At 36.5% G+C, this 25,554-nt stretch overlaps 1 protein-coding gene across 7 annotated transcripts in view; it reads left to right on the top strand.

The window, feature by feature from the left end:
* The window catches only part of RYR2 (ryanodine receptor 2), a 732,481-nt gene that overhangs the window by 634,895 nt on the left and 72,032 nt on the right, over positions 1–25,554 (top strand). For 5 of the 7 annotated variants that reach the window (XM_082425482.1, XM_082425483.1, XM_082425484.1 and 2 more), the window contains 6 exons: positions 462–513; positions 9,354–9,407; positions 10,680–10,703; positions 19,254–19,353; positions 20,625–20,704; positions 24,915–24,991. In XM_082425482.1, coding sequence (XP_082281608.1) covers positions 462–513; positions 9,354–9,407; positions 10,680–10,703; positions 19,254–19,353; positions 20,625–20,704; positions 24,915–24,991 — 387 coding nt within the window. The remainder of the gene's footprint in view (positions 1–461; positions 514–9,353; positions 9,408–10,679; positions 10,704–19,253; positions 19,354–20,624; positions 20,705–24,914; positions 24,992–25,554) is intronic. The other 2 variants (XM_082425485.1, XM_082425480.1) reach the window with 1 other exon arrangement.

The raw sequence follows: 25,554 nt of genomic DNA, 5'->3' as shown, positions 1-25,554 counted from the left end.
AAACAGATTTTAACCTATCTTAATTTTTAAGATTCATTATGACCATCATATTTTTAAACTACTCAGTAGCATAATCATTGGGTGAGTCTTTCTGACAAATGTCAAATATCACTTCTGCTGTCAAAAGCCCTGACATCATGTAAATTTGCTTGGTTCAACTTTTGTAGTTTTAAGAGAATATTAATGTTATTACATTTGTGTGTAAATCAATAGATCATTTATTTTGTGAGACTTGAAGGTCTCTTCCGTAAGGTAAGATGGGGCCACTGTTTAGGAAGTCTAAGATCTTTGCTCTCTGATTCTACAATATTTCTGAATAATTGCTTTGCCTAAGTTTTGTGTTTGTTTCTTTTTAAAAAGACATACTTGTTGAAAAATAAAGGTTATTTTATACAGTGATGGTGATTTTGCATGTAACTAACCTTCTACTTAAAAACTGATTTTTTTCTTGTTTTTCATAGCAAACTGGAGGAAGATTTTTTATATATGGCTTATGCAGATATTATGGCAAAGGTAAATAAATGTCTTGATTTTAATGGCAAAATATAAGAATCTGTGTGTTTCTAGATTAAAATAAAATATCATTAAATTTTAGAAAACTACAGGGCATTAATCGCAACTTTCCACTTGTTGCCTGAATATCTGTTCTAACGTTGTTGACGGGTAATCATTGTTTCTTCCTTTAACATTTTATTTATGGAGAGCTCACTAATTTTCCAAACATTCATTCATTCAACAAATATTCACTCGACATCATATTGGAGATAATGTGGTGAATCAGAAAGTAACACACACACCCTGCCTTCTTGGAGTTTATCATCTGATGGAGGAGACAAAATTTGAACAAATGATTACAAAAAAACTCTGACAAGTTTAATGGTAGAGAAACAATTAGGAGTAGTGGGAGTAGTTTTATAGCATTAGTCTGAGTTTCAAGGAAGTCCTTGACTGTTGAATGATGAACTGACCATGCAAAAATAGTAATAGCTAGTATTTACTGGGTGCTTATTTCGTTTAATCTCATAACCTGAGAATGAATGAGGGGAAGAGGAGTCAGGTTTCTCTGAGACTTCTGACTTGGGCAGCTGGGTAGATGGCAGAACCATATTCTAAGGTGGGGAGCACCAGAATCATTGCAGGCCTAGAGTGAAGAGGAAAGATGGCAAATTAAATTTTGGACATGTTAGTTAAAAATACCTGTGAGACAGCTAAGTGGAGATGTCCAACATGCAATAAGATAGCCACGTCTGACATTCCATATCTCAAAGAAGGCTTAAATTTACAGCTTTGGGGGGATTTCCCTGGTGGCGCAGTGGCTAAGAATCCGCCTGCAAGTGCAAGGGACATGGGTTCGATCCCTGGTCCAGGAAGATCCCACATGCCGTGGAGCAACTAAGCCCATGCACCACAACTACTGAACCTGCGCTCTAGCCCCGCGAGCCACAACTACTGAAGCCCGCCTGCCTAGAGCCCGAGCTCCACAGAAAGAGAAGCCACCACAATGAGAAGCCTGCACACCGCAATAAGGAGTAGCCCCTGCTCGCCGCAACTAGAGAAAGCTTGCGCACAGCAACAAAGACCCAATGAGGCCAAAAATAAAATAAATAAATTTATTTTAAAAATTTAAAAAATAAAATAAAATTACAGTTTTGGGAATTGTCAGCATTAGAAGGTAACTGAAGCCATAGTCGTAGATGATCTTGCCCAGGCAGAGAAGGAAGCATGAGAAGAACAGGAGGCTAGGACCAAGCGTCTAAAGACACGGATGCTTAAGAGATGGTTAGAAAAAAAGGAGCTCCCCTGCCCAAAAAAAAAAAAAAAAAAAAATAGGAGAGAATCTTAAGTGTGAGCATATATAGTAACTGTTGGAGTGTGTGGTCAACAAAATCTTATTCTGCTGAGGGATTGAACAAGGTAAGGATTGAAAATTCTCCAGGATTTATTACATGGACATCATGTGACCATGGAGAGAACAGTTGCAGAGAATTGTGAGGTGGAGCGCTGGTGGTCCAAGTGTGTGTTGTAGGGAAGTGAGTAGAGATTCATGTGTGAGTAGATGTGGCATAGACATCTTTTTACAGAGAAGGCGGAGAAAGAGGAGAAAGGTAGAGGGTGATAAATATCTATATAGAATTGTGAGGTTGAAGGGGGATTATTTTTTGCCTGTTTGCCTCTTTTTTTTTTTTTTACTTTTTCAAAATAGATTTGAACATGCTTCTGTTCTGGTGGGAAGGACCCAAAAGAATAGACAAGGGAATAATTTGTGGAGTGAGGCTTTGAGTAGGTGGGAGCAGGGCAGCAGGACAGGTTACAGAGCATAAGAGAAAAGTTGTGGCTTTCCAGCTTTCTTTTAAACCGTAACCCACGGTCAGAAATACGTTTACCAAGTGTATTTATAGAAATAAAAACAGATACCTTGAAAGAAAATCATCATGAAATTATACTTGTACTATGAGCAGTGCAGTCTGATATTTTCTATTCTATTTAAATAAAAAAGTTGTTTGAGATCATGATTCACTAAATAGCTTTCATGTCCAGTTAATGGGTTGAAATCCACAGTTTAAAAAACATGAAAACAACCTAAATGTCCATCGACAGATAAATGGTTAAAGAATATGAATTCTATATATATGCAATGGAAAACTCCTCAGCCATAAAAAAGAATGAAATAAGGCCATTTGCAGCAACATGGATGGACCTAGAAATTATCATACTAAGTGAAGTAAGTCAGAAAGAGAGAAATACCAACTTATCTACAAAACAAACATAGACAACAGACTTGTGGTTGCCAAAGGGGTGGGAGGGGATGGATTTGGAGGTTGGGATTAGAAGATGCAAACTATTATATGTATGTATACCTGAATCACTTTGCTGTACACCAGAAAGCAACACAACATTGTAAATCAACTATACTTCAATAAAATAAATATTAAAAAAACACTAGGTTAAAAGATTAAAGAGGAAGGATATTTCCTTCTGAGGAAATTGGGACTGAGTATTGACTGGAAACTAAAATAGAATTCCCAGGCAGCGTGGAAAGCCTGATTGATGTCGTTTTTTATGAATTTGGACAGTACCAGTCTTCTGGTTGTGTGGCTTTCCTCTAGCAGTTCCCAGAACCAAATGCAGGTTCAGAGAAGGCAGGAGGTTAGATTTGTCAAGGGTAAGGATTTTTGCCAGACTGTTGTCGAAGGACAGGGGATCACAGGAGTTTTGTATATCGCTATGACAGTGGCTGAGGCATTGGATCTTGGATTCTAACTAGGATAAATAAGGAAATGAGGAAAGAAGGAGCTGATAAGTAAGGAGATTGTAAAGGAGTCCGTGGACTGTTGTCCTCGCAGTTGAAGAAGCAGTGAGCAAGTGGGCTCAAAAGGGAGAAGCTCCTGTTTTGAGAGTAGGAGATTCCTGATGGTTCAAGTTCTTCCTTGTGACTGGAGCAGAATCAGCCTCTGCATTTGTCCTGGTTGTATCCTGAAGTTAGATCGAATCTCTTTTGATAAGTGATCACATATTTGATGATGCTTTTTCTCAAGATTTTCCCTTCATAATTACTCTTGTTCCTTTTATTGTTTAATGTATCCCAGGAATGCTAAGCTTTCATTACTCAGTTCATTCTTCTCCAATCATTTATCAAGATGTGCCCCCCAGAAATTACTTGAACACAGTGTGCTGGCTGTGAGTTCAGCTGTGTAGTGCACGTTGGGACTTTATCCTCGCTTATTCTGCCTTGGAATTCTATATATTTCCAATAAATTGTAAGAATTCACTGGTTTTTTGGCAGCCAGGTTACATTTTTGTCACATGTAGAGCTTGCATATTCACCTAAATTCCATGTCATTTATGAATTTCTTTTGAGGTTTACCTCACATACCTGTATTTTGGCAGTTGATATACTCTTTAGTTAAGTATAAGTCCTCATTTCTCTAATTAGAGTTAGACTGTTATCCAAGGACAAAAAATTTTTTTAAATAAATAAATTTATTTATTTATTTTTGGCTTTGTTGGGTCTTCGTTGCTGCACACAGGCTTTCTCTCTAGTTGTGGTGAGTGGGGGCTACTCTTCATTGCGGTGCACAGGCTTCTCATTGTGGTGGCTTCTCTTGTTGTGGAGCTCGGGCTCTAGGCGCGTAGGCTTCGGTAGTTGTGGCACACGGGCTCGGTTGTTGTGGCTCCCGGGCTCTAGAGCGCAGGCTCAGTAGTTGTGGTGCATGGGCTTAGTTGCTCCACAGCATGTGGGATCTTCCCGGACCAGGGATCAAACCCATGTCCCCTGAACTGGCAGGCAGATTCTTAACCACTGCGCCACCAGGGAAATCCCAAGGCCAAAATACTTTTAAAGTTCATTTCTCTCATCCAGTGTTAAATATTTCTTTCCATTTATGTTAACTGCAAACCTGTAAGTGTGTTTATCTAAGTTGCTAGTTTTGATGATTGATACCAAACTTTTTAGTAAGTAGTTTTTGAAGGCTGCCTTTCTTCACTTTGACAGTCAGCATCCCAGGAGTCTGAAACTTTCTCTTGGCCTTCATGGTTTCTCAGTTTACCAGTGGTCATTTTACATTCACATGTGATTATTTTTGCCTTGAATCTTGACACTTGAACTCTGTTCACAAGACTTATGTCTTCCTTCTCCATTTGCAGGACTTTTTGAAGGCAACATTTACATATTAGTTGGTTTTTGTTTTCAGTTTTCATTGTTCTTTTAACCATAGGAGCCCAGAATTGGGTTAATCAGAACTCTGGATTCATGATACACTCTCATGATTGGTCCATTACATTACTGGCTACTTTTATTCAAAGTAGTTACTTAGTAGTTTCTAATAATGTAGTAACTGCTCTTAAACTCACCACTCACAAGAAAAGCTAAGACCTTGATAATAACCCTACCTGTAATCATACGGTCCTCTCCATTAACCCATACCCTGCCTCCCCACACAAGGAAATCATCCTCCTGTAGCCCATGTTCAGGATAACCTTGCTTTCCTTTTATATAGTGTTCATGAGTTATATGAATTTATTAATACATATATTACATATATACATGTGTGTTACATATATAATTACATATTTTTGAGATTTTAGTTGTTTTAACTTTTAAAAGGGCAGTATGCTATATGTAATCTTCTGGTACTTACTTGTTTTACTTACTATTGTTTTCTAAGATTCATCTATACTTTTGTGTGTGCTGGAGATCGTTTGATTTGACTATTATATTCCATTGTGCAACTACACCATAGCTTATCCATTTACTATTTTGTTGGTAGCCTTTTGTGTTGAATCTATGCTTTTGCTGATGTGAAAAAAGGGCTTGAAATGCCTATTCTTGTTCATGTCCAGAAGTCAAGGGTCATAGGAAACATGAATGTTCAACTGAAGGAGAAGATGCCAAACTGTTTTCCAAAGTCATTGCATTAAATTACATTCCTCCCTGCAGTGTTTAAGAGAGGTTCTGATGATCCACGTCTTCTCCAATATTTGATATTTTATGTTTTGTTAACTTTTGTCAACCAGGTGGGTGTAATATAGCATTTCATTGGGGTCTTAACGTTCATTTCTCTTGGCTAGGTAACTTTCATGTTTAAAAATCACTTCTCTTTGGCGGTTAAGTCTGAATCGAAGGGCTGATGAGTAGGTCTGCCTTTTCTCTCTATTATTATTATTACAGTTTCTGCTGTGAATCAGGTACTTTCTGTTCCTTGTTCTCCTTGCTTTGTGTTTGGCTGTATGTTAAAAAATCATTTTACGTCTTCGTATTGTTCGAGCCACCCTTTATTTTAAACCTTAGGTTCATTTTTTTCCTGCTTATCTTTCCAACCCCTTCCTTGCATCGTATATATCTCCTCTTTTGAACATCTTAGAGAATCTCCAGTGCATCCGCGTTGCTTTGCTCTTGCCCTTTCCTTTTGTCCTCATCGTGGTCACTCATGCTTGATTCTCAGAATATCTCTGTATTACTCATCATCCCTTCTGGACTGTCTGAAGCTGTTCTGTTCTAAGGGAATGGTTTTACCAATGTAAATAAGATAACCATATGGAAGTATCTAGAATGATACTGTCATAAATTAAACACTCAATAATGTTTTCACTCTCTTGAGTTTCTGGCTAAGGAAAACGTTTCCTCTTCTTTCTCTGGTAACTTACGGAAAGGTACACATTAAGTTATACCTAGTGTTTCGTTCTTTGCTGGTTAAAATAATAAAATGCCAGGATCACTTTCTTATGAGAGTTCTCTTTTCTATCTCACCCAAAACTTAGTTTTAAATCCATCCTGAAAGTTTCTTTTTGCTTCCTCTGTCTTCTGAGGAGTGATGCAGTCAGAAAGGCAACTGAAGAATGTATGACATACACTTGTTTTGCAGAATGAAATTTCCAGCGGATAGTGGCGAGGTGAAGTGCCCCATTTACTGCTTTATGAATTCTCATTGCCAGTTTTGAGTTTTGATCCAGATATCTGAATGTCTGAAGTATCCTCTGTTTTGGTCTTCTCTAATTTCTTTCTTCTAAATTCTCTATTTCATGCTTCTGCCCCTTTATGAATGGGTTTTATTCACTTTCTTCCTTCCTGGAGTACGATATCACTCTTCCTTGCCTAGAATTGATCATTTTGATCCAGAAAGTTAAGTCCTGTGTTGCAGGACCATCTAATAGAACCTAACCTACTGTTTACTTAGCATTATCATACATATTGCGTGGATGCAGTTTGCTATTGAAAAACGTTGTGTCCTATGCCTGTAAATCCCTCTGTTTCTGTTCAGTACATTAAAATGTGCTACACTACCAAATGTAAAATAGATAGCTACTGGGAAGCAGCCGCATAGCACAGGGAGATCAGCTCGGTGGTTTGTGACCACCTAGAGGGGTGGGATAGGGAGGGTGGGAGGGAGGGAGACGCAAGAGGGAAGAGATATGGGAACATATGTATATGTATAACTGATTCACTTTGTTATAAAGCAGAAACTAATACACCATTGTAAAGCAATTATACTCCAATAAAGATGTTTAAAAAAAAAAAAAGTGCTAGACATCCGCTTATAGTTTTCTTGTGGTCCCAGCATGCCCCATGGCAATCAGGACAAGTTTAAAGTGGTTTATGGGTTTATTGAATTTTGTCAGATAGGTCTCCAAATAGATTCAGGTTTAATAGGTTTTTTAAAAATCAAAATTTTAACTTTATTAGAAGAGAATCTCACTAAATTTTCTTAGGAAATTTTTAAAAAACAGTTTAAGGTATTTTGTTTCAAAATAATTATTTGTAAAAAATATCTGTCAGAGACTTCCCTGGCGGTCCAGTGGTTAAGACTCTGCACTTCCACTGCAGGGGGCACGGGTTTGATCCGTGGTCAGGGAACTAAGATTCCACATGCCACGCGGCCACAAAAATGTGTGTATATATATATCTATATCTGTCAGCTAGAGCTCTAAATTCCTTTACATAAAAGCAAACATATCATATGAATTTTATAGCTTAAAAGCATATCATTATAACTCAAAATACCAACTTTTCTAAATGTATTCTTCAACTCAAACCTTGTTCCTCCCCAGTATTTCTGAAGGTAATGAAATTTATATAGGAGATGATGTGTTTCAGAAAATGTGTAACTTTATATTCTTAAGAGACATTTTGTATTAGCATTCTAATTTGATTAGATAGTGATCATGCTTGTTACTTGATAAAATCCCTATGTTTCACTCCTCGTTTATAATGCATGTGAAGGAGGCGTTATGTAGATAAAGGAGCAGCTCAGCCAAAATTCCTCTGCATTCAACATTATACGTACAGTATTTATGGAGGGTTACAGATTTGCCTTCCAGATATGTTTTGCTAAACTTCTCATGCGTATTTATTTTCAAAATCCTGGTTAACTGTTGACACAGGAGTCAAGGTGACATTAGCATATAGGCGAAAAGTTCGTGCACTCTGAATGAATAATTAACATCTTGGATTTTGTGGTGAAACATACTATTCAGCAACTTTTCCATGTAGTGAAATTGTCACAGGTCTGTGTCCCCTTATTTTCTCCTTTGCAAACCATGTCCACATTCTCATGAAATGGAAAGGGTGATGCTCATTACATGTTTGTTGAATGAATGAAAGAATGTAACAAACCTTTTAGCATTTATCATTGAGTCTGGTGGAAGGATCACATTTTGTACCCTGGCTCCCATTTCTACTTCACGTCTGTACTCAAAGTATTGTGAATCATTGAGTTAAAAGTATTTTTCTAATTTGTAAGTTATATTTAACCACTTCTTCCATGAGCTTCATGGATACACTGAGTGTTTACCAACCATAAAAAAATCCTTAGAAGGGTTGCAGTAATCTAACTTGGAAGAGCTTTAGGTTCTTCCTAGCACAGGTATTGGCTGATGACCTGCTTCCTTTGGTCAACACGATACTCCTAGTACCAAACCATGATAATAATAGCAATTGAGATTTATTAAAAGCTTATCGTTTTTCAGGTACTTGTTCCTAAGTGGCAAACAATTTCCATATATTAATTCACGTGATCCCCTCAGGAACCTGGTTACTTTTTTTATTATTTCCATTTTAAATATGAGGAAGCGGAGACCCAGAGAGGTAAAGGAACTTGCCCTAGACTAAACAGCTCATAAATGGCCGCATCAGGATTTGAACCAGGCACTCTGTATCCTCAGGCCATGTTCCTAACCACCAAACAGCTCTGCTTCCTTAGCAAGCAAAATTTTCATCTGTGGGAATTAGATAAGAATACATGCACAGCTCCTTTACCATTTCTGGGAAAATAACTCAAAATAATGAAATTGTCTGTTTTATCATTTTTCTGTGAAAGAATAATCTTGGTGGCAGTTGGAATTTTACTTTCCTCCTTTAGACCAAATACAGTAAAAAATGAACTTAACAACAACAAAAAAAAGATGACAAGATTCACTTTAAGTAATGGACGCTGCTTTCTTTTAATTTTAATTCATAGTTGTTAAATGTATCTGTATTAGCACATTGTAATGGAAGCATAAAAAAGGAGAAAACAATGATCCTTGTTTTTAAGGCTTGTAACTTGATTTGAAAAAGGAAAATGCATGAGTAAGTAGTATGTGTAGTATGATACAGACCTCATAAATATCTCCATGATATATATAAAATTAGTAATTTAGTATTTTAATTTTGTATATGCACAGTATAGTTTTCTTTTAGGCCACAGATGCATTGATCGTGTCATCTAAGCTTATTATATATAATGTATATATTTAAACAATATTGATGATAAACTAACACAAATGATTCAGTATTCTATGCTAAATTCTTTTAGGTTTTCTGCCTCAACATATTCTTATCCTGTTGACCTTTTCAAATTTTTTTTTACATCTATCAGAGTTGTCATGACGAGGAAGACGATGATGGGGAAGAGGAAGTGAAGAGTTTTGAAGTAAGATGAATCTTTCTATAGTTGTTTTTTGTCTACGTTGAAACATTGTTTCATAGCTTCTAACTGACATTTATGTTTCTTGCTTCATGGCTTATTGCAGCTTATTGTGTCGAGGAACTGCATGTCAGAAGCTGGATGGACAAATCTGAGTCCTAACATTTGCTGAAGTTAAGACCAAGGAACATAGACTAGTTAAAGAATCCAATAAAACCCATATGTTCAGAATGAGTGTTCCTGAGAGCCCTCAGAGATGAGGTTGCTTTAAATTGTTCTCATCTCAGTCAATGATGTGATCTGAAATTTCCAACAGACGTGGCAGAAAAATATTTATGGAAGACCAACATGACATCAAGTTTCTAATTAAACCCTTGGTTTGATGTTTGTTTTCTGAATCGAAGAAGTCTTAAAGATTTAGCCTCTTTTGACTTCTGCCCAATTAGGTCACTCATTCCCTGTACATATGTAGATGGTGGCACACAATGCAGTTTGCTTGCATGAGGCAGGATTGCATATATTCCTAGGGCTGTGTTCTATTTTATGATTATTTCCTCAAACCTTCTCAGATTTTACATTTCCGTATAATTCGAAATACTGCTCAATATTCATCAGCCAAAGGGAAAGTAAATATTATTTTCCCCCTTTGCTTAGGCTGTACTTTTGCTTCTTATAAGAAAGACCAGCTGTTGCTAACTACACTCTCCTTATTTATTGGTTCTTTTTTTTTTTTTTTTTTTTTTTTGCAATTTTCCAAAAGAAATTAAATGGAAGGAAATGGATTAGACCTTTTTTTTTTTTTTTTTTTGCTGCTATGAATTGACATGTCTGCTTTGAGCTAGAAGTCTGGAAATATATTAGTAGCCAGCTGTAAGTCTTTAATTAAAGTGGACCCACAAAAAAAGTGTAGGTGAGGAGTAGATATTGAGTAAGTGCCCCTTTCAGGAACAATGGGATGTGAGCATCTCTGCAGCATTGCATTGAAGTCATTGTGTAAAAAAAATCCCCAAACTTAATTTGAGAATGACCCATGACTGTTGCTGGCTGAGAGAAATGCCTTAAGATTAATTTCCTGGATGACACTATAATCTTTTCTAATGTATGTGTATTTCTAGTCTCAAATCCATCTTCATTGATAAGAAACCGAGCTAAAGTAGAATGAGCTGTGAGCAGCAGATAATACTATTTTTCTGAAGTGCACACCGTTTATGGTCTGTCGGTTGTCTTCCGAGCAATTGTTTATTGCTATTTTGCTTCTTGTCCTCGTCCTTCCTTAAGGTCACAGGATCCCAGCGCAGCAAGGTAAAACTATATATATGTGTGTATTTGTCTGGGTCTGAGTTTCAGTTTCTTGTGACATTTACCTTTGTTAGACCCAACATCTTGGATTCTTTTGTTAAAAAAAAAAAAAAAAAGTCTTGCAATCTTTCTACCAAGTTTGTAGCTCCAATGCAGTTTGTCTCTTCAGTAGCCCTTCCTTGACACAGGTTTTATTCTTCTTGCAATTTAAATGCCTCATAATTTGAAATTTTATCCTCTGTGTTGACTTTGAGCTGTGGACTCTGCTGAGATGAAAGAGTCCACCCTTTCGGCGATGAAATTCTAGCTGGTGACTTTTCAGTGCAATATTTCATGCCTCATCCCTCTTGAGGGTTTTTATACCAGTCTTATTACTAGAAAAGAGATGTGATATATGGCATTGCTGGTGGGATTGGAAATAATCTTCTTTTCCATTGTGCTAGTAATACCTTCAGCTGGTAATTGGAGAGGATATTCCATGATTTCAGTGTAAATTTAGCATTTCCTTATAGGGAAGAACTAGATGACTCTTTCTGTCTCTGAATCTTCTGAAGAGCTAAGTACCTAGAAAATTTGCTAAGAGAAAACATTTTGGTCTAAAATCACAAAAATTCTCCTTTCATATGAACCCTGTTAAGCTTACATTTTATTTTCATGAGACTATTTAGTCGGAAAATCGATCATAAACATCCCAGGAAAAAAATACCTATAATGACTTTAGTTAAAGAAAAGAGAGAAAACTTTTCTGTTTGTAAGTGTAAAGTGTTCTTTTTTGCCTTCTATTTTAAAAAGTGAAATATTTTCTGTTAAGATGAATTTAGAATGTCATAAAGAATCTACTTAGAGGGAACAAATTATAATGTTTTTAACTCACTATTTGGAGGACTACATTGTTCTCATATTTTAAACTTTGAGTTCATGCAGATGTTATCAGGTTTAGCTCTAATCAGATGGATATAATTTAATGGCATATAATAGGCATAACACTTAATTATAGATTATGTGTTTAAATCAGTAGGTATAATGGACGTGATCCTAATTTGCTGGATTTTTATAGTTTTATCACTAATGATCTCAGATAGAATTCCTGTGACTTGTTGAGGGTTGAAAACATAAAGGGACTTCTAACATCCACCAAGATTTGTTTCACGATAGCACTGAAATTCATGCCCAAGAGTATTGATTTAGACGGAATGGGGGCGGGTAAGGAAGGCCAGGATGAGAAAGTATCGCTTGTTAAGAAAACCATTTTACTTTGAAAGAGGAGTGCAGTTTCAGGGAGATCTAAAAGCAAATAAAATTTGGTAAATAGGATCACATTTGGTGACATTACAACGGTTCCCTATTCAGAAAAGAAGTCTGGGAGTAACTAATAGTGGAATCTTAGCCTGTACAGTGTAGGTTTCAGGTCATACTGAGAACAAGAAATCAGGAGACGAATGGCGCACCGCCTGGGAGAATGGGCTACGTGCCTTGGATTTAGGATGGTGGGAGAGAAGTTCACATAATGGTGAAGCCTGGTAATTAATCCCCCAAAAAAGGAGGTAGAGACCACCAGGTGTGACTGTCCCAGAATGAGACAGGATTTTAGAGTTGCCAGAGGTGCCACATACTCACACGCATAACACAGTAGGTGAGATTTGGGACTTTTCACTTCTTAACCAATGTTTGACTGACACTCCGTGTGATTTCTATACTATAACTCATCATTTATGCCTAATCTGTGGAACAGTCTATTTGCAAAATACACACTCTGTGAGCAAACAATATGAACTCTTCCCAAGCTGAAGAACGAGGCCGTGTTTTTAGAGCTGACAGAGAACCAATCACCTGCAAAGAGGGTTTTGTCTGAGGTTGGCCCTGTGAAGACAGCAACACCACTGAAAAATTTGACTAGACAACTGGATTATTGCTTTCTCTTTATAAATTTAGTAATGGACCAGACTTTTTACATTGAGATGTCTGGTTGTTTAACATTATTTAGTATAGTCTAAATAGCGGAATTTTTCACCTAAGTTATAATGAATTTGAAAGGTCGCTTGGCAGTTTCAGTAATTCTTAAAACAAATTATGTTAAATAAATTTGGGAATAACATAGTGTGCTAATTGAATTTTATCCCTATAACTGGCTGATTATTAATATTTGCTGTACTTTCCACTTAAATTATCTATAAGAATATTGAGAAGAAGAAAGAAGTAGATATAAAAAGGTAGCATTATAAAGAAAATTTCCATGAGGAGTAACATAAATAAAGCTCAAAAAACATGGAAAACAGGGAGTGGAGGCTAAAATGCCTAGTATTTACCAGCTCTTTTCTTCTTCCATCACATGTATGTTTTACTGATATGATCCTGTTAAAACTTGCCTGACTTAAGTTGATAATTTAATTCCCAGATTCATCTATTTATATGTATATTTACCTATAACTACTTATTTGAAAATTTAATTGCATATTTAGTTAGTAATTATATATAATCCTTTTTAGACTTGAGACTACTTCAATATTAAAACTATGAAAAAGGACAGTTAAATATTATAAAGAGGCCAATATTAATTGAAAGGGAAGAAGCGCTTTAGCAATTACCCAAAATGTTAATTACTACAGTGGATTGCTTTATTCGGCTTTGAACTTTTCATAAGCCAAAACAAATAATAATAATAACAAAGAGTAATATTTCAAGTCGAATGACTTTTCTGAGCACGATGGGTTTTTCTCACGTAGAACAAGAAAGAACTTTGGTACCACAGTAGACCACATTTTAAAATGATGATTTTGCAAAACATACAGCAACATGCTTCTGATGGTTGCTCTTCCTACTGCCATTCTTTCAAATCTGAGGGTGCAACGTTCGATGATAATATTCCACACAAATGCTTTCATTGAATTAAGTACTTTAATGTAGATTTATTACTTGTGGAAAAACCTAAATTAATGACAGTGAAGCTTAAGTAAATCTAGAGGAATGGACCATTAACTCGCCTTCTAGACCATCTTTCTCAAGTATTAAGCAAGTTGCATCATCCTTTGGCAAATGCCCAGTTTCTAATTCACAGATGAATTCTCTGGTGAGCCCCTGAGGTGCTATCATTCTGTCCTATTGATTAAAGAGAACTTCTTGTGTCTTAAATGCCAAATATGCCTGTGACAGAGTTGATATTTTGTCATAAAAACTTAGGAGACTAACCTATATTGTCTCCCAGATGGGCCTCAGGCATAACTAAAATGACATCATACTCACTAAGTACTCAGGCCAATACCCAGCTCATATTCCAAAGTATGTACCATTAGGTGTGAAAGAATCCACTTAGGTCTAAAATGTGTTAAGGATTGATGTTATATAGCTCTACACAGTGATAAAATCACTTTTGTCTGGCCCCTCCAATGATCTAAATTTGAATAGAATTCAATTTTTTGGTAATTCTACAAGAATGAATTGGCTATATAAGATGTTCCCTCTCCAGTAGCTATATAATTTGATCTTTGAATGGGCTTATTTACTTGTGTTCATAGGAACACAGCAATTTAGATTAGCAGGGCTTCCTGAATCTTACCAAAGAGAACCATTAAATATTAAAAAATTGAAGATAAAGCTATGGATATAAAACATTGAAACAATTCTCTCTTTTATCAAGAAAATTGACACTTCTTTAGTTTCTACTGTGGAAGCTCTATGGTGTCAAAATATGGACCCTAGAGTGTTGAGTTGCTTGTCATACTGTTGAATCACAGAGGGGAGAGGGGGAAGGAATTTTCATGGCCAGTGTTCTCTAATACTCATGCTTATTGCTGCAATCTGCCAACTGCATTTTTATATACTGAAATTGTTGATCTGCAGTAATACCCTCCTGTCTTAGAGCATGTTCCCTAGAAAACAGAGCAAAGAGGTTATTTGCTAACACTTTACTGGGGTTGGAGGTGTTACAATCTCAGGGGACTAAGAGTGAGGGAAAACGAGAACTGATACCGGGAAGCAGAGAGAACACAGTAATGCATTCTTGAGCTGACCAGCTAACCACAACTAACCAGCCATACAGCTAGTTGCTAGATTGTGTCGGATGGCCCTGGAGAGGCTATAGGAACAAGGAGCACTTTATCTGCTGGTTTCGTCCCACCTCCTATCTCTTATAGGTCACAGGGTGTTAATTTCTTCATACTTCCTGCTGATATTAACCGGCTCTTCCAGGTGATCCCTGGGGAAGCCAGAGCCAACTTGGGTCCAGCCTGCCGAGTGTCCAGGCACTGCAGTCTCTCCATTTCCATCAGCATGTGGTTTCCTTAGACAATGGTAGTGGTGATAAGAGCCAGCTTTCGTAAGCACAGTAATGGTGCAAGCCACTTCTAGGGCCACTGTATTTCAGAAGCAAGGCAAGTCGCTAAGACTTGGAGAGAAGGGGGTTCAGTGTAGCCTGGAGTACTGGTCCTGATACAAGGAAAGTTCCCAAAAAGCACAGTCCTCTATATTGTGTATGGTAATTTATGCATATGAATGTGCAGACCTAAATAGCATGTGAGTATGTAGATAACACATATTTAAACATATAATTGTGCATTTTTGACATGCACAATAATTTGACTTCATGTGCTGTTGTTTTTAAAAATAATCCCAGTTGAGATTGACATATACACACTGCTATATTTAAAATAGATAGCCAACAAGGACATACTGTATAGCACAGGGCGCTCTGCTCAATAATCTGTAATAACCTAAATGGGAAAAGAATTTGTAAAAGAATAGATACATGTATGTGTATAACTGAATCACTTTGCTGTACACCTGAAACTAACAACATTGTTAATCAACTATACTCCAATATAAAATAAAAATTAAAAAAAATAATCCCAGTTGAAGCTTATGCTTGGCCACATTATTTACAGGAAATGGGATACAGCAGAATCATTAAGAGCAGAGACACTCGAATAGACCACCTGTGTTTGAATCCCAGCTCCACCATAGGGCTGTATGATCTTAAGCCTCAATTATCCTATCTATAAAATGGGACTAATTAAGGTCTCTATTGCATAGGATTGTGATGAGGATTAAACTAGTTAATGTATATAATCCTCTCAGAACATTGCCTATCACGTAACAAACTCTATAAGTATTTGCTATTATCATTACATTTAATCAATTTCACTTCCTTACTAAAATCAAGTCAGAGAAGCCCAATGAGAGGAAATCTTTTAGCATAATGAGCACAGAACCTCCCAAGGCAGGAGACCTGAGTTCCCATCTGGGTGCGAACCAGGTGACCTTCAGCAGGTCACATTTAATTACCCTGTACCTCAGCCTTTTCATCTTTGGACTCAAAGCTTTGAACTGGATGTTCTCAGGGGTAATATCCACCTTTAAAACTGTCTGATTTGCTGTTTTTGAGTAAGTTCATTTTTCAGGGCAATTTCATAACTCTTCTAAGTGCATAAATACTGATCAGAAGCTTGCAAATTTTCGTTACTTTTCTTCTGGTCTTTTGTGAAGGGGTGAAAAAGAAAATAAACTCCATGCTTTTTTAGTATAGGAATGTCACAATGAAAATGATTTATAGAAAATAATGTCTAGCTTCTGTACATGTATATGTGTCTCTACCTTTTCCTCATTTGGTATTTAAAATATCACACAATCATACATAATACAGTTAGATGAAGAAAAAAAAAGTGTTGAGGGATGAAAAGCATTTAGGGACACAAAGTAGAGCCTTCCAAGAATGTGATTAATCCAGAAACCCATGCCACAGAGTCTTGCTAATTTGCTGCAGGTTGCCAGGACTAGTGATTCCAAGGTTTCCAGGAGTCTACATAAAATCATATAAATGTAAAAGTTTACTATATCAATAAAATACTGAGACAATCTTCTTGTTTTGGAGAAACAACAATTCCTGAAGCATTTTTCCCTTTGTAACCTTGGAATAATTTAAAGACTAAACTACAGGTTGAAGGTATAGTGTTATATTTAAGACCCTTCAGCAATTCAAGCGGAATTTGGAGTGCGGCGGGACGAGGAACCCTACTTTTAAAAAGGTCCTTTAAAAAGTACTTTCTAGGTGCTATTTCCCTGAATAAGATACTTTTAAAAGATCTATCTCCAGTTTGCTTAGAAAAGCTAATCTGCAGTAAATTTGAAATGAAAGAATTTTTTTCTTTCCACATAATCCATCATTTTATTGCCTGAAAACTTTCTAGTTTCACTTTTAAAGTTTTACTTTTTTATGTCGTGATAAAATTTCCAATGAAGGATTAAATTATATACCCAGAAGCAGTTTTCAAAGGGGACAACAAAGTACAAAAAGAAATAACATTAAAGATGTTCTTCAAGAGAGAGCTTCCAACAAAGAAATTCAAGAGTGGTCGACCTGATTCCTCTTTATGAAATATGATTTTCCTGCCTCTAGATCAGAGTGTGTTTTTTTGCTTGATATTTTTTCTTCAAATGTTTCTTATCATCTCCCCCGAAATATTATTCTTGAAATTTAGATGTTATATAAGGAAAATTAGCATGATCTTTGCTCAGGGAGTTTACTTTGTAAAGAAGGCAATTTGATATCCTGTGTTTCTTGGTCCTCCTGAGGTCTATCCATCATGAGTGATTTCAGTTACTGAAGAGGATGCTGGGACCTTAGAATCTATTGTGCAGGTTGTTCTGGCAGATCTTTGAGCTGGTCTCCCTACTTCTGGAGCACAAATGGCGAAGGATTTCTGTATTTGTTTTTCCTCAAGAATATATGGCATGCTGCCATCTTCCATCTTCTTTGGATTTCCTGATGACTATCTTTATATGTTGTATTGAGTCAATAGAAGAATCATTCTTTCTAACTCCCTTGCCTCTTTAGTTGATGAAAATAATAGTGCAGTTCCTTAAGACAGTAATTTCTTATCAGTTTTACTGGAAAGCTCTTTCACGAAGGGAGTTGGTTAAGCTAGGAAGAAAAAGTTCCAGAAATAGCTCTGGCAACGGGAGGAAAGTCAAAGATTGTTGGGTCTAAAAGGAAGAATCAAATGTTGCTCACTAATTTGAAATAGCACCTGAAGAGCAGACGAAAGGGTCTTCTTTCAGTTTTTCTGAAACTCTGTTGTAATGACAATATAGTTTTGTGTGTCTGTGTGGTTTTGTTTTCGTTTTGTTTTTGACTTCACAGGAAGAGGTTTAAACATGAAGGCAAACCTTTTAGATGTTAGCATGGCTACATATAAAGCAAAGCTGCCTTTTTTTTTCTTTTTTTTTTCTTTTTTCTGCTTCCATTTAGGCCTATCACATAATTTAAGAAAAAATAAAAATTTAACCACAGGAGCTCTAACTATAGTGTGAAAAAAAACCCTGATCAATTTTGTTTTCGCAGCACGATATTATCAAAGATTTAAGAGACAAATTTGCCAGCCTCGGCGAGAACTCTCTGGTAACAGCATAAATGTCTGTGTTGGTTGCTTTTGATTTAAAGGTTTCTTTTTTCATTTGTTTGAGCCCATTTCTTTTACCCCCTCCTTTTAGTTTATGTTCTTTTTCATATTCTGTAACTAGCAAGCCTTCATTTTTTAAACCTCTTCCATCTTCCAGTGTCTATTTTCTGTACTTTGGATGGAAAGTTTACGGCAGCAAAGCTGTCACTCCGGCTACCTCTGCTGCAGCTCTTCCTGCTCTTAGGTCATATATGTTTTGGCCGTTGTGTTTATGGACATGATACTAATTGACTGTTTCATGTCCCATTGACTAAGCTTCTCTACCACGCCATTTGATGGACGCGCTGTCATAGGGCTCTATGCAACTTTCATTCTGCAACTTATACTGCTTGGTTCCGTCTCAATTCTCCAGCGAACTGGATAGCTCAAGTGAACGATCCTACCAGTCTTGAACTTGCTGTGCCTTTATATTTTATTTTGATTTCCTTCTGTATGTTTTCAGTGGTAGTTTAAGCGGAAAAGAACAAACTCTAGCCATTGCTCTAGCAGTACCATGCAGTATCGTTTGTTACCACCAGAGAATACAAAATATAAAGGCACATTGCTTCTTTTATTCTTTGGGAGGGGACTGGGGAGATCTGTTATCATATGTCCACTACTTAGTTGAAGCCTACCTTTTTATCCATATCAGCTTTCGATTTTGCTTAAACTCTAACACGTCCTTAGTTAATGTTTTTCTGTCATTCAGTGATAACTTACAACTCGAGCCATTTGCTGAGCAGTATCAAGTTATGACCATGACTTGGGAGATGATTAAACACGTGACAAACTGATGCACGAATGTATCATTCAGAAAGTGCAAGTTTCAATGATGAAGTACAGTACTTCAAAAGTATGATACAGGCTTTGGACTAATCCAATCATTACAATTGAGAAAATTCATCCTGATAAATCAGTACCAAAAGTCTATCACAAGAAATATAAAGGGAAAAAAACCAAGAGTTGACTATGTTAACATCTGTTGAATAACATTGTTGGTGTTGAAATGGTCCATAATGTTGTCATAGAGCCCATACATGAAGAGATGACTGAAAATATGGTTTATAGAAAGCTGCTCGGCTTAGTGATAGCTGCAACATAAATGGTTGGGATTTGTGTTCAGGAAAAAGAAATGGAAAAGCAAAAGCTTCTGTACCAACAAGCCAGGCTCCACGACCGCGGCGCGGCTGAGATGGTGCTGCAGACCATCAGTGCCAGCAAAGGTAAGGCTCTTGGCTCTGCCTCGGAAGGGCCGATTCTGTAGATTTCCCCTTTACTCCTAGGAGCGCCCTTACTAAAATTCTACCGATTTATTTAGTCCCTGAGTTTCTTGTTCATGACTAGGTCAGGTGACTTCACAAATGCCACCTCTCTTACCAAGTTCAATGTTGATTTTATTTTTTAATCAGAATCTTACTAAGAGATTGTTTATTTCTGTTCATTAAGTTTTGGAAATTATATTGGGACACAACTCTAACAAACTGATTATGTAAATCAGAGGTGGGCAAATGTTTTCTGATAGAGGCCAGATAGTAAATATTTTCGGCTTTGTGAGCCATTGGGGCCTCTGTGGCATCTCTTCAACTCCGCCAGAGTGGCATGAAAGTAGCTAGAGACAATATGTAAATAAATGGTGTGGCCATGTTCCAATAAAACTTTATTTACAAAAACAGGTGCCAAGCTGGACTCGGCCCTCGGGGCCCTTGATGTAAATGTTTAGATTTTTTAAGCGAGTCATTTTTAGTAATTCAAGTACTGTTGCATTTTTCAGTAGCCAGCCAGTACAAGCTGATTTTTCTTACATTGGTAATACCTTCTTTGTGAAAACTATTTACTGTAATTTTAATGGAATGGAAAAGTAATGGTGGTTATTAAGCACCCCTCTCCAAATATAGGGATTATTTCATTTCTAAGATAAGTGGAGGCGACTAATGTAAAAATAAAACATAATATGCTAAATTATAGACAACTGCTTGGATTTAAAATTTTGTTATTATTATTCAAATAACTTAAAATGGTGACTAGTCATCCTAATAAAGCAAGGCTATAAACATATTAAGATAAAAGTGATGAAATGGAAATTATAAGAGTTGTTCAAACATACTATTCTTGAGGGAGGAGGGAGAATATTTTAAGTAGCTCATATTCATTTCAATATTATTTTAATACACATGATTTGTTTTGAATTTTAATAATTTTAGGTGTCAGTATTTCAAAATCAATTGTTTCTTCCTGTTCGTTTTTTCTGTGTTCTCATGTAGTTTCAATCATGGACATGTTACACAGAATTTAGTAAAAACATTGGTGGCAAAATATGCATTATGACTCTTTTAATTTTTTGTTGTTGTTGTTATCTGAGTCAGTCTGTCCCTCTCCACCATGACCTAGGTTTGTAGGAGGTGAATAATGACTTTAAAAGTGCACATTTTGAGACAGAATTGGTTAATGTAGCAGGTGAAGTGATATAAGGAACACAATATTTTGTATTTTTAAGGTGAAACTGGACCCATGGTGGCCGCTACTTTGAAACTTGGAATTGCTATCTTAAATGGCGGGAACTCTACAGTACAGCAGGTATGTCACTGAGCCTTTCACATAATGTGCTTTTCGAAGAGATGGACCGTATAGTCGTCCTGTTGAACTATTGTAGTCATCCTAAAAGAACTATTAGTTGTACATTAGTTGTACTTTTTTTTTTTTCATTTTCTATGTAAAGTATGCCTTTATTTTATGGTCATCTTGTCCCAGTATCCAAATATATCCCAGGTAGCACAATAAACACCCCTTCTAGGTAGCACAAAAAATAATAACTCTGTTTAGAAGTCTGAAGTCATGTCATACGGTGTCATCATTTGCAATGCTGCATTTCATGTGAATAAGTTGGCGTAAAGCAGCTGGTTTGTTTTAATAGTGAAAAATAAATACCCCTATCTAGGGAGCCTAGTTTGGTAACATGTTTTATAGTGTTATATCTCCTAAAAATTGACTCTTAAGATTTTGTTGTATATTTGGTACAAAGCTGCCTCCTAGGTTAACATGTAAACAGAATGCACCATTAAGAATTTTTCTGGTTGTAATTCTTTCTATTCTCCTAAGATATGAGAAAATCACTTCCCAACCAAGTTTTGTAACGATGTTCTGTTTAAAAGTTAGACATTATCTGGACTGGGATTTTGATAACTTCAACCAGTTATGACAAAGGATGCAATCTCCATATCCAACTGAAGGCCAAGGTCTGTTGAGTTTGTTAGAATAAGAGTATTTGAGTGACTTACTACAAATAACAAATGCTGGAGAGGGTGTGGAGAAAAGGGAACCCTCCTACACTGTTGGTGGGAATGTAAGTTGGCATAACCACTATGGAGAACAGAATGGAGGTTCCTCAGAAAACTAAAAATAGAATTACCATATGACCCAGCAATCCCACTCCAGGGGCGTATACCCAGACAAAACTATAATTCAAAAAGATACAGGCATCCCTGTGTTCATAGCACCACTATTCACAATAGCCAACACATGGAAGCAACCTAAATGTCCGTCAACAGATGAATGGATAACAAAGATGTGGCACATATATAAAATGGAATATTACTCAGCCATAAAAAAGAATGAAATAATGCCATTTGCAGCAACATGGATGGACTTAGAGATTATCATTCTAAGCGAAGTAAGTCAGAAAGAGAAAGACAGATACCATATGGTATCACTTATATTTGGAATCTAAAATAGGACACAAATGAACCTATCTACGAAACAGAAACAGACTCACAGACATAGAGAACAGACTTGTGGTTGCCAAGGGGGAAGGGGTGGGTGGGGAAGGGAAGGATTGGGAGTCTGGGGTTAGCAGATGCAAACTATTATATATAGATGGATAAGCAACAAGGTCCTACTGTATAGCACAGGGAACTATATTCAATATCCTGTGATAATGGAAAAGAATATGAGAAAAGAATATATATATATATACACTTATATATATATACTGAGTCTCTCTGCTGTATAGCAGAAATTAACACAACATTGTAAAGCAACTATACTTCACTAAAGAAAGAGTATTTGAGTGACTTAAAAAAAGACTGTCACAGGTGTGTACTGCATACCTCTGGGGACAACATTCACATGGCCAACAGTGTGGCTCTGAGCTCAGAAAAAAATCTTACGCTCATTGAAGAACAACAAAGCACAACATAATATAAGCGTCAGATTGTGTTCTTCTAAAACTATAATGTCTCTCTTATTTTTGTATCTTGGCTTCTGGATGAGAAAGAACGGTTGAACAGGGAACTAATAACTGTTTCTTTCTTGGTTAAGTTTTAGTCAGGCAGGTAAAAGGTTACCCTCATTGAAGGAAAGGAAGGCAAATGAGAACTTTAGAATGTTTGACTTCAAGTTGCTGTGAACCTCGGCATCACTACAGTGGCGCAAAGCTAGGAATAGGCTCCTAGAAACCTTTGAGTCTAAGAAAAGAAAAGCAGAGAAAATTTGAAGGTTTCTTTTGGGTTAGTAAAGTTTTGGACTAGGTGAATAAAATTCATCTTTACGTTGTTCTCAAATTGTATATTTTTTTGTGTAAATATAATCATTACATGTTAGTACTGGAAGAGAACGTAGACATAACCTAAGCGAGGGTTCTTAGCTTTTTATTGCCTCTGACAGTTCGTTGAAATCTCTGGCCTCCTCTCTGTGTAACGTTTATAAGTGCACAAATTAAAATTACACAGATTGACAAAGGAAACCAAGTATATTGAAATGTGGTTATCAAAATATTATAATATAGGTTTTCGATAAAGAAATATGTTTCTTTATTAACTCATTAAATAAAAGATCTAGTACTTGGTCTAATAATTATTGAGAAGAAAAGACGTGTCTAAATATTTTTAAATAGCTACAACAGCTGTAATGTGATATGAAAATACCTGAAATCTTTATTGGTGACAAAATCGTAGCTACTACTAATCCTAGTGTTTGTTGCTTAGATTACTGGTTGAAAGGAATGCTAAATTTCAGTTAGAAGTTGGTAAAAATAAAGGTGAATTTTCTCCCATCCAATTTACAGATTTTCTTTTTTGATTTCCATAGTAAATGACTACATGACTTTTTTTAAAAAAGGAAAAATAAAGAAAACCAACCTAATCTCGCCACAATACTTATAAATAAATAATTCCCCTTGACTTATGTATTGCTTCAAAAGACCTTAATTGTATAGTATATATATTCAGAAATCCTTGGAGCCAAAAGGAACCTTGAGAGACCATGTAATAAAGGTACTCATCGTCTGTACAGATCTTTTCTTTTTTCCTTAAACCTTCAGATATATATTCCACCACTCCCCTTTGACCCTGTAACCCATATTCATTTTGTTTTAAAAGGCCAATGACTAATAAGTGCTTCATGTTTTATTAGACCAATAAGTTATCACACACACCCCCCAAAATGGCTCTGCGGTTTTGTGTGTCTGTATTTGTGTGTATCTGTGCATGTGTAGGTGTATGCGTATATGTGTGAATATATATACACACACACACAAATATATATACACTGTGTATGGGTATACAGCCTTCACATATTTAGTTTTATATTACCTTTAACTCTCTGATTTCTGGAAAAAGAGTACTACCAATATCTTAACTGCTTAGCTGAGCCCTATCTAGATAGCTCTGATAATAGGAATTAATCCCTTCTATTCAAGATTCAGAGAAGAGCAGTATCTTTATTTTCTTAAAACCTTTGGTGTGCCTCTGTCATCTTATCATCTTGTATGTACTTTTTTTTTTTTTAATTGGGGTATAGTTGCTTTACAATGTTGTGTTACTTTCTGCTGTACAATGAAATGAATCAACTATATGTATACATATATCCCCTCCCTCTTGGACCTCCCCGCCCCCCATCCCACCCCCTAGGTCACCACAGAGCACCGAGCTGAGCCCCCGGCGCTATACAGCAGGTTCCCACCAGCTATCCATTTTACACATGGCAGTGATCGTACGTCAATCCCAATCTCCCAGTTCTTCCCCCCCGCCCCGCCCCGTGTCCACATGTCCGTTCTCTACGTCTTCGTCTCTATGCCTGCCCTGCAAATAGTACTTCTTATCTGAAACCTCCAGCACATTGTATCTACATTCAAAGTAGCTGTTTCATCGTGGCGTATAACAACACACTACCAAGTGGGAGCCATGCATTGCTTTAGCATTTTTTACATTTATGTTTCACCAAAATGTTGACCACAGAATCTGGACATCATTCTGAGAAAAGAGGAGAAAAATTACTAGTCACATGATTCCCAGCAGTCCTTGGGTTTAGAGACCATGGTAATGGAAACTGACTTTCTGTCTGTAACATTAGCATATGGTAATCAGAGCTCTCGGATTGGAACGCTGTTTAAGGAACTCACTTTTGTAATGAAATCTGTGAATAGCATCCAGGTGGGCCTTCTTCCCGGTAAACTTGAACTAAGTATCTGAATCTCCAGATACTTACAGAGTGACATGAAGAGAATTAAGAGTATTATTTCCCCCTGATATTTATGCTGCTTATGGTGTTTTGTAAAGCAACTCCCTTGTTCCAAGCCATGTGTATGTCCTGCTGCACTTAGAAATATGTGCAAGTGTCTTGCTGTGACATGCTTATCACTATTTCATGGTCAAGGTGACGTTCGTCATGTTTGTATGCACTGGATATTTTTTATCTTTATTTCAGAATCAAAGGATGTTTTTATTGTTTCTTATTTAACAAAAAATGAGATTTGTGATAAGTGACCATGTGGTTTATCTATCTACTGTAGAAAATGCTTGACTACCTCAAGGAGAAAAAGGATGTGGGCTTCTTTCAGAGCCTTGCTGGCCTGATGCAGTCATGCAGGTAAGCACATGCTTTTCTTGCTTTGGTTCCACTCAATGGTTGTACCTTTTAAAGTACTTGTTTTACATTACCGAAAGCACTTACACATAGAAGAATTTTTAATGATTAAACACACTTTTAAGTGGGACAAAAGTGTGGAAGTGTCTTATGTTCTATCTTGCTGTTAGGTGTTAGTAATGTCTTAATTACTAATTGTTCCACGTTAATAATGTCTTAAAATAGTCTACCCTGTGCTTAAATAGGAACCTTGGAGGATTAATGTGTATTCTGCATACTTGGAAATGAGTAGTGTATGATTTTTAAAAGACAAAAAACAAAATTCTTCTTCATTTTATCTGGGAGCCATTAGACCACTTCTCATCTGCCCTAAATGAATGAGCCTTAGCCATGATCATCATGATCGCATTCATCATTTCCTGTTTTTTACAGTATTTGAAATCATTCTGACAGCATTTGACTAAGGAACCCGCCACATACTTAATGTTATTATTCCAACTGGAAAAACATGATCATTCTAATTATATTTCAGTATGTCTGCTAGCTTTGTAACGTTCTCCCAAAGT

Source organism: Balaenoptera physalus, assembly GCF_965194825.1.
Source record: "Balaenoptera physalus genome assembly, chromosome: 14".
NCBI classification, from domain to species: domain Eukaryota; kingdom Metazoa; phylum Chordata; class Mammalia; order Artiodactyla; family Balaenopteridae; genus Balaenoptera; species Balaenoptera physalus.
This window is presented reverse-complemented; position numbering and strand designations above follow the sequence as displayed.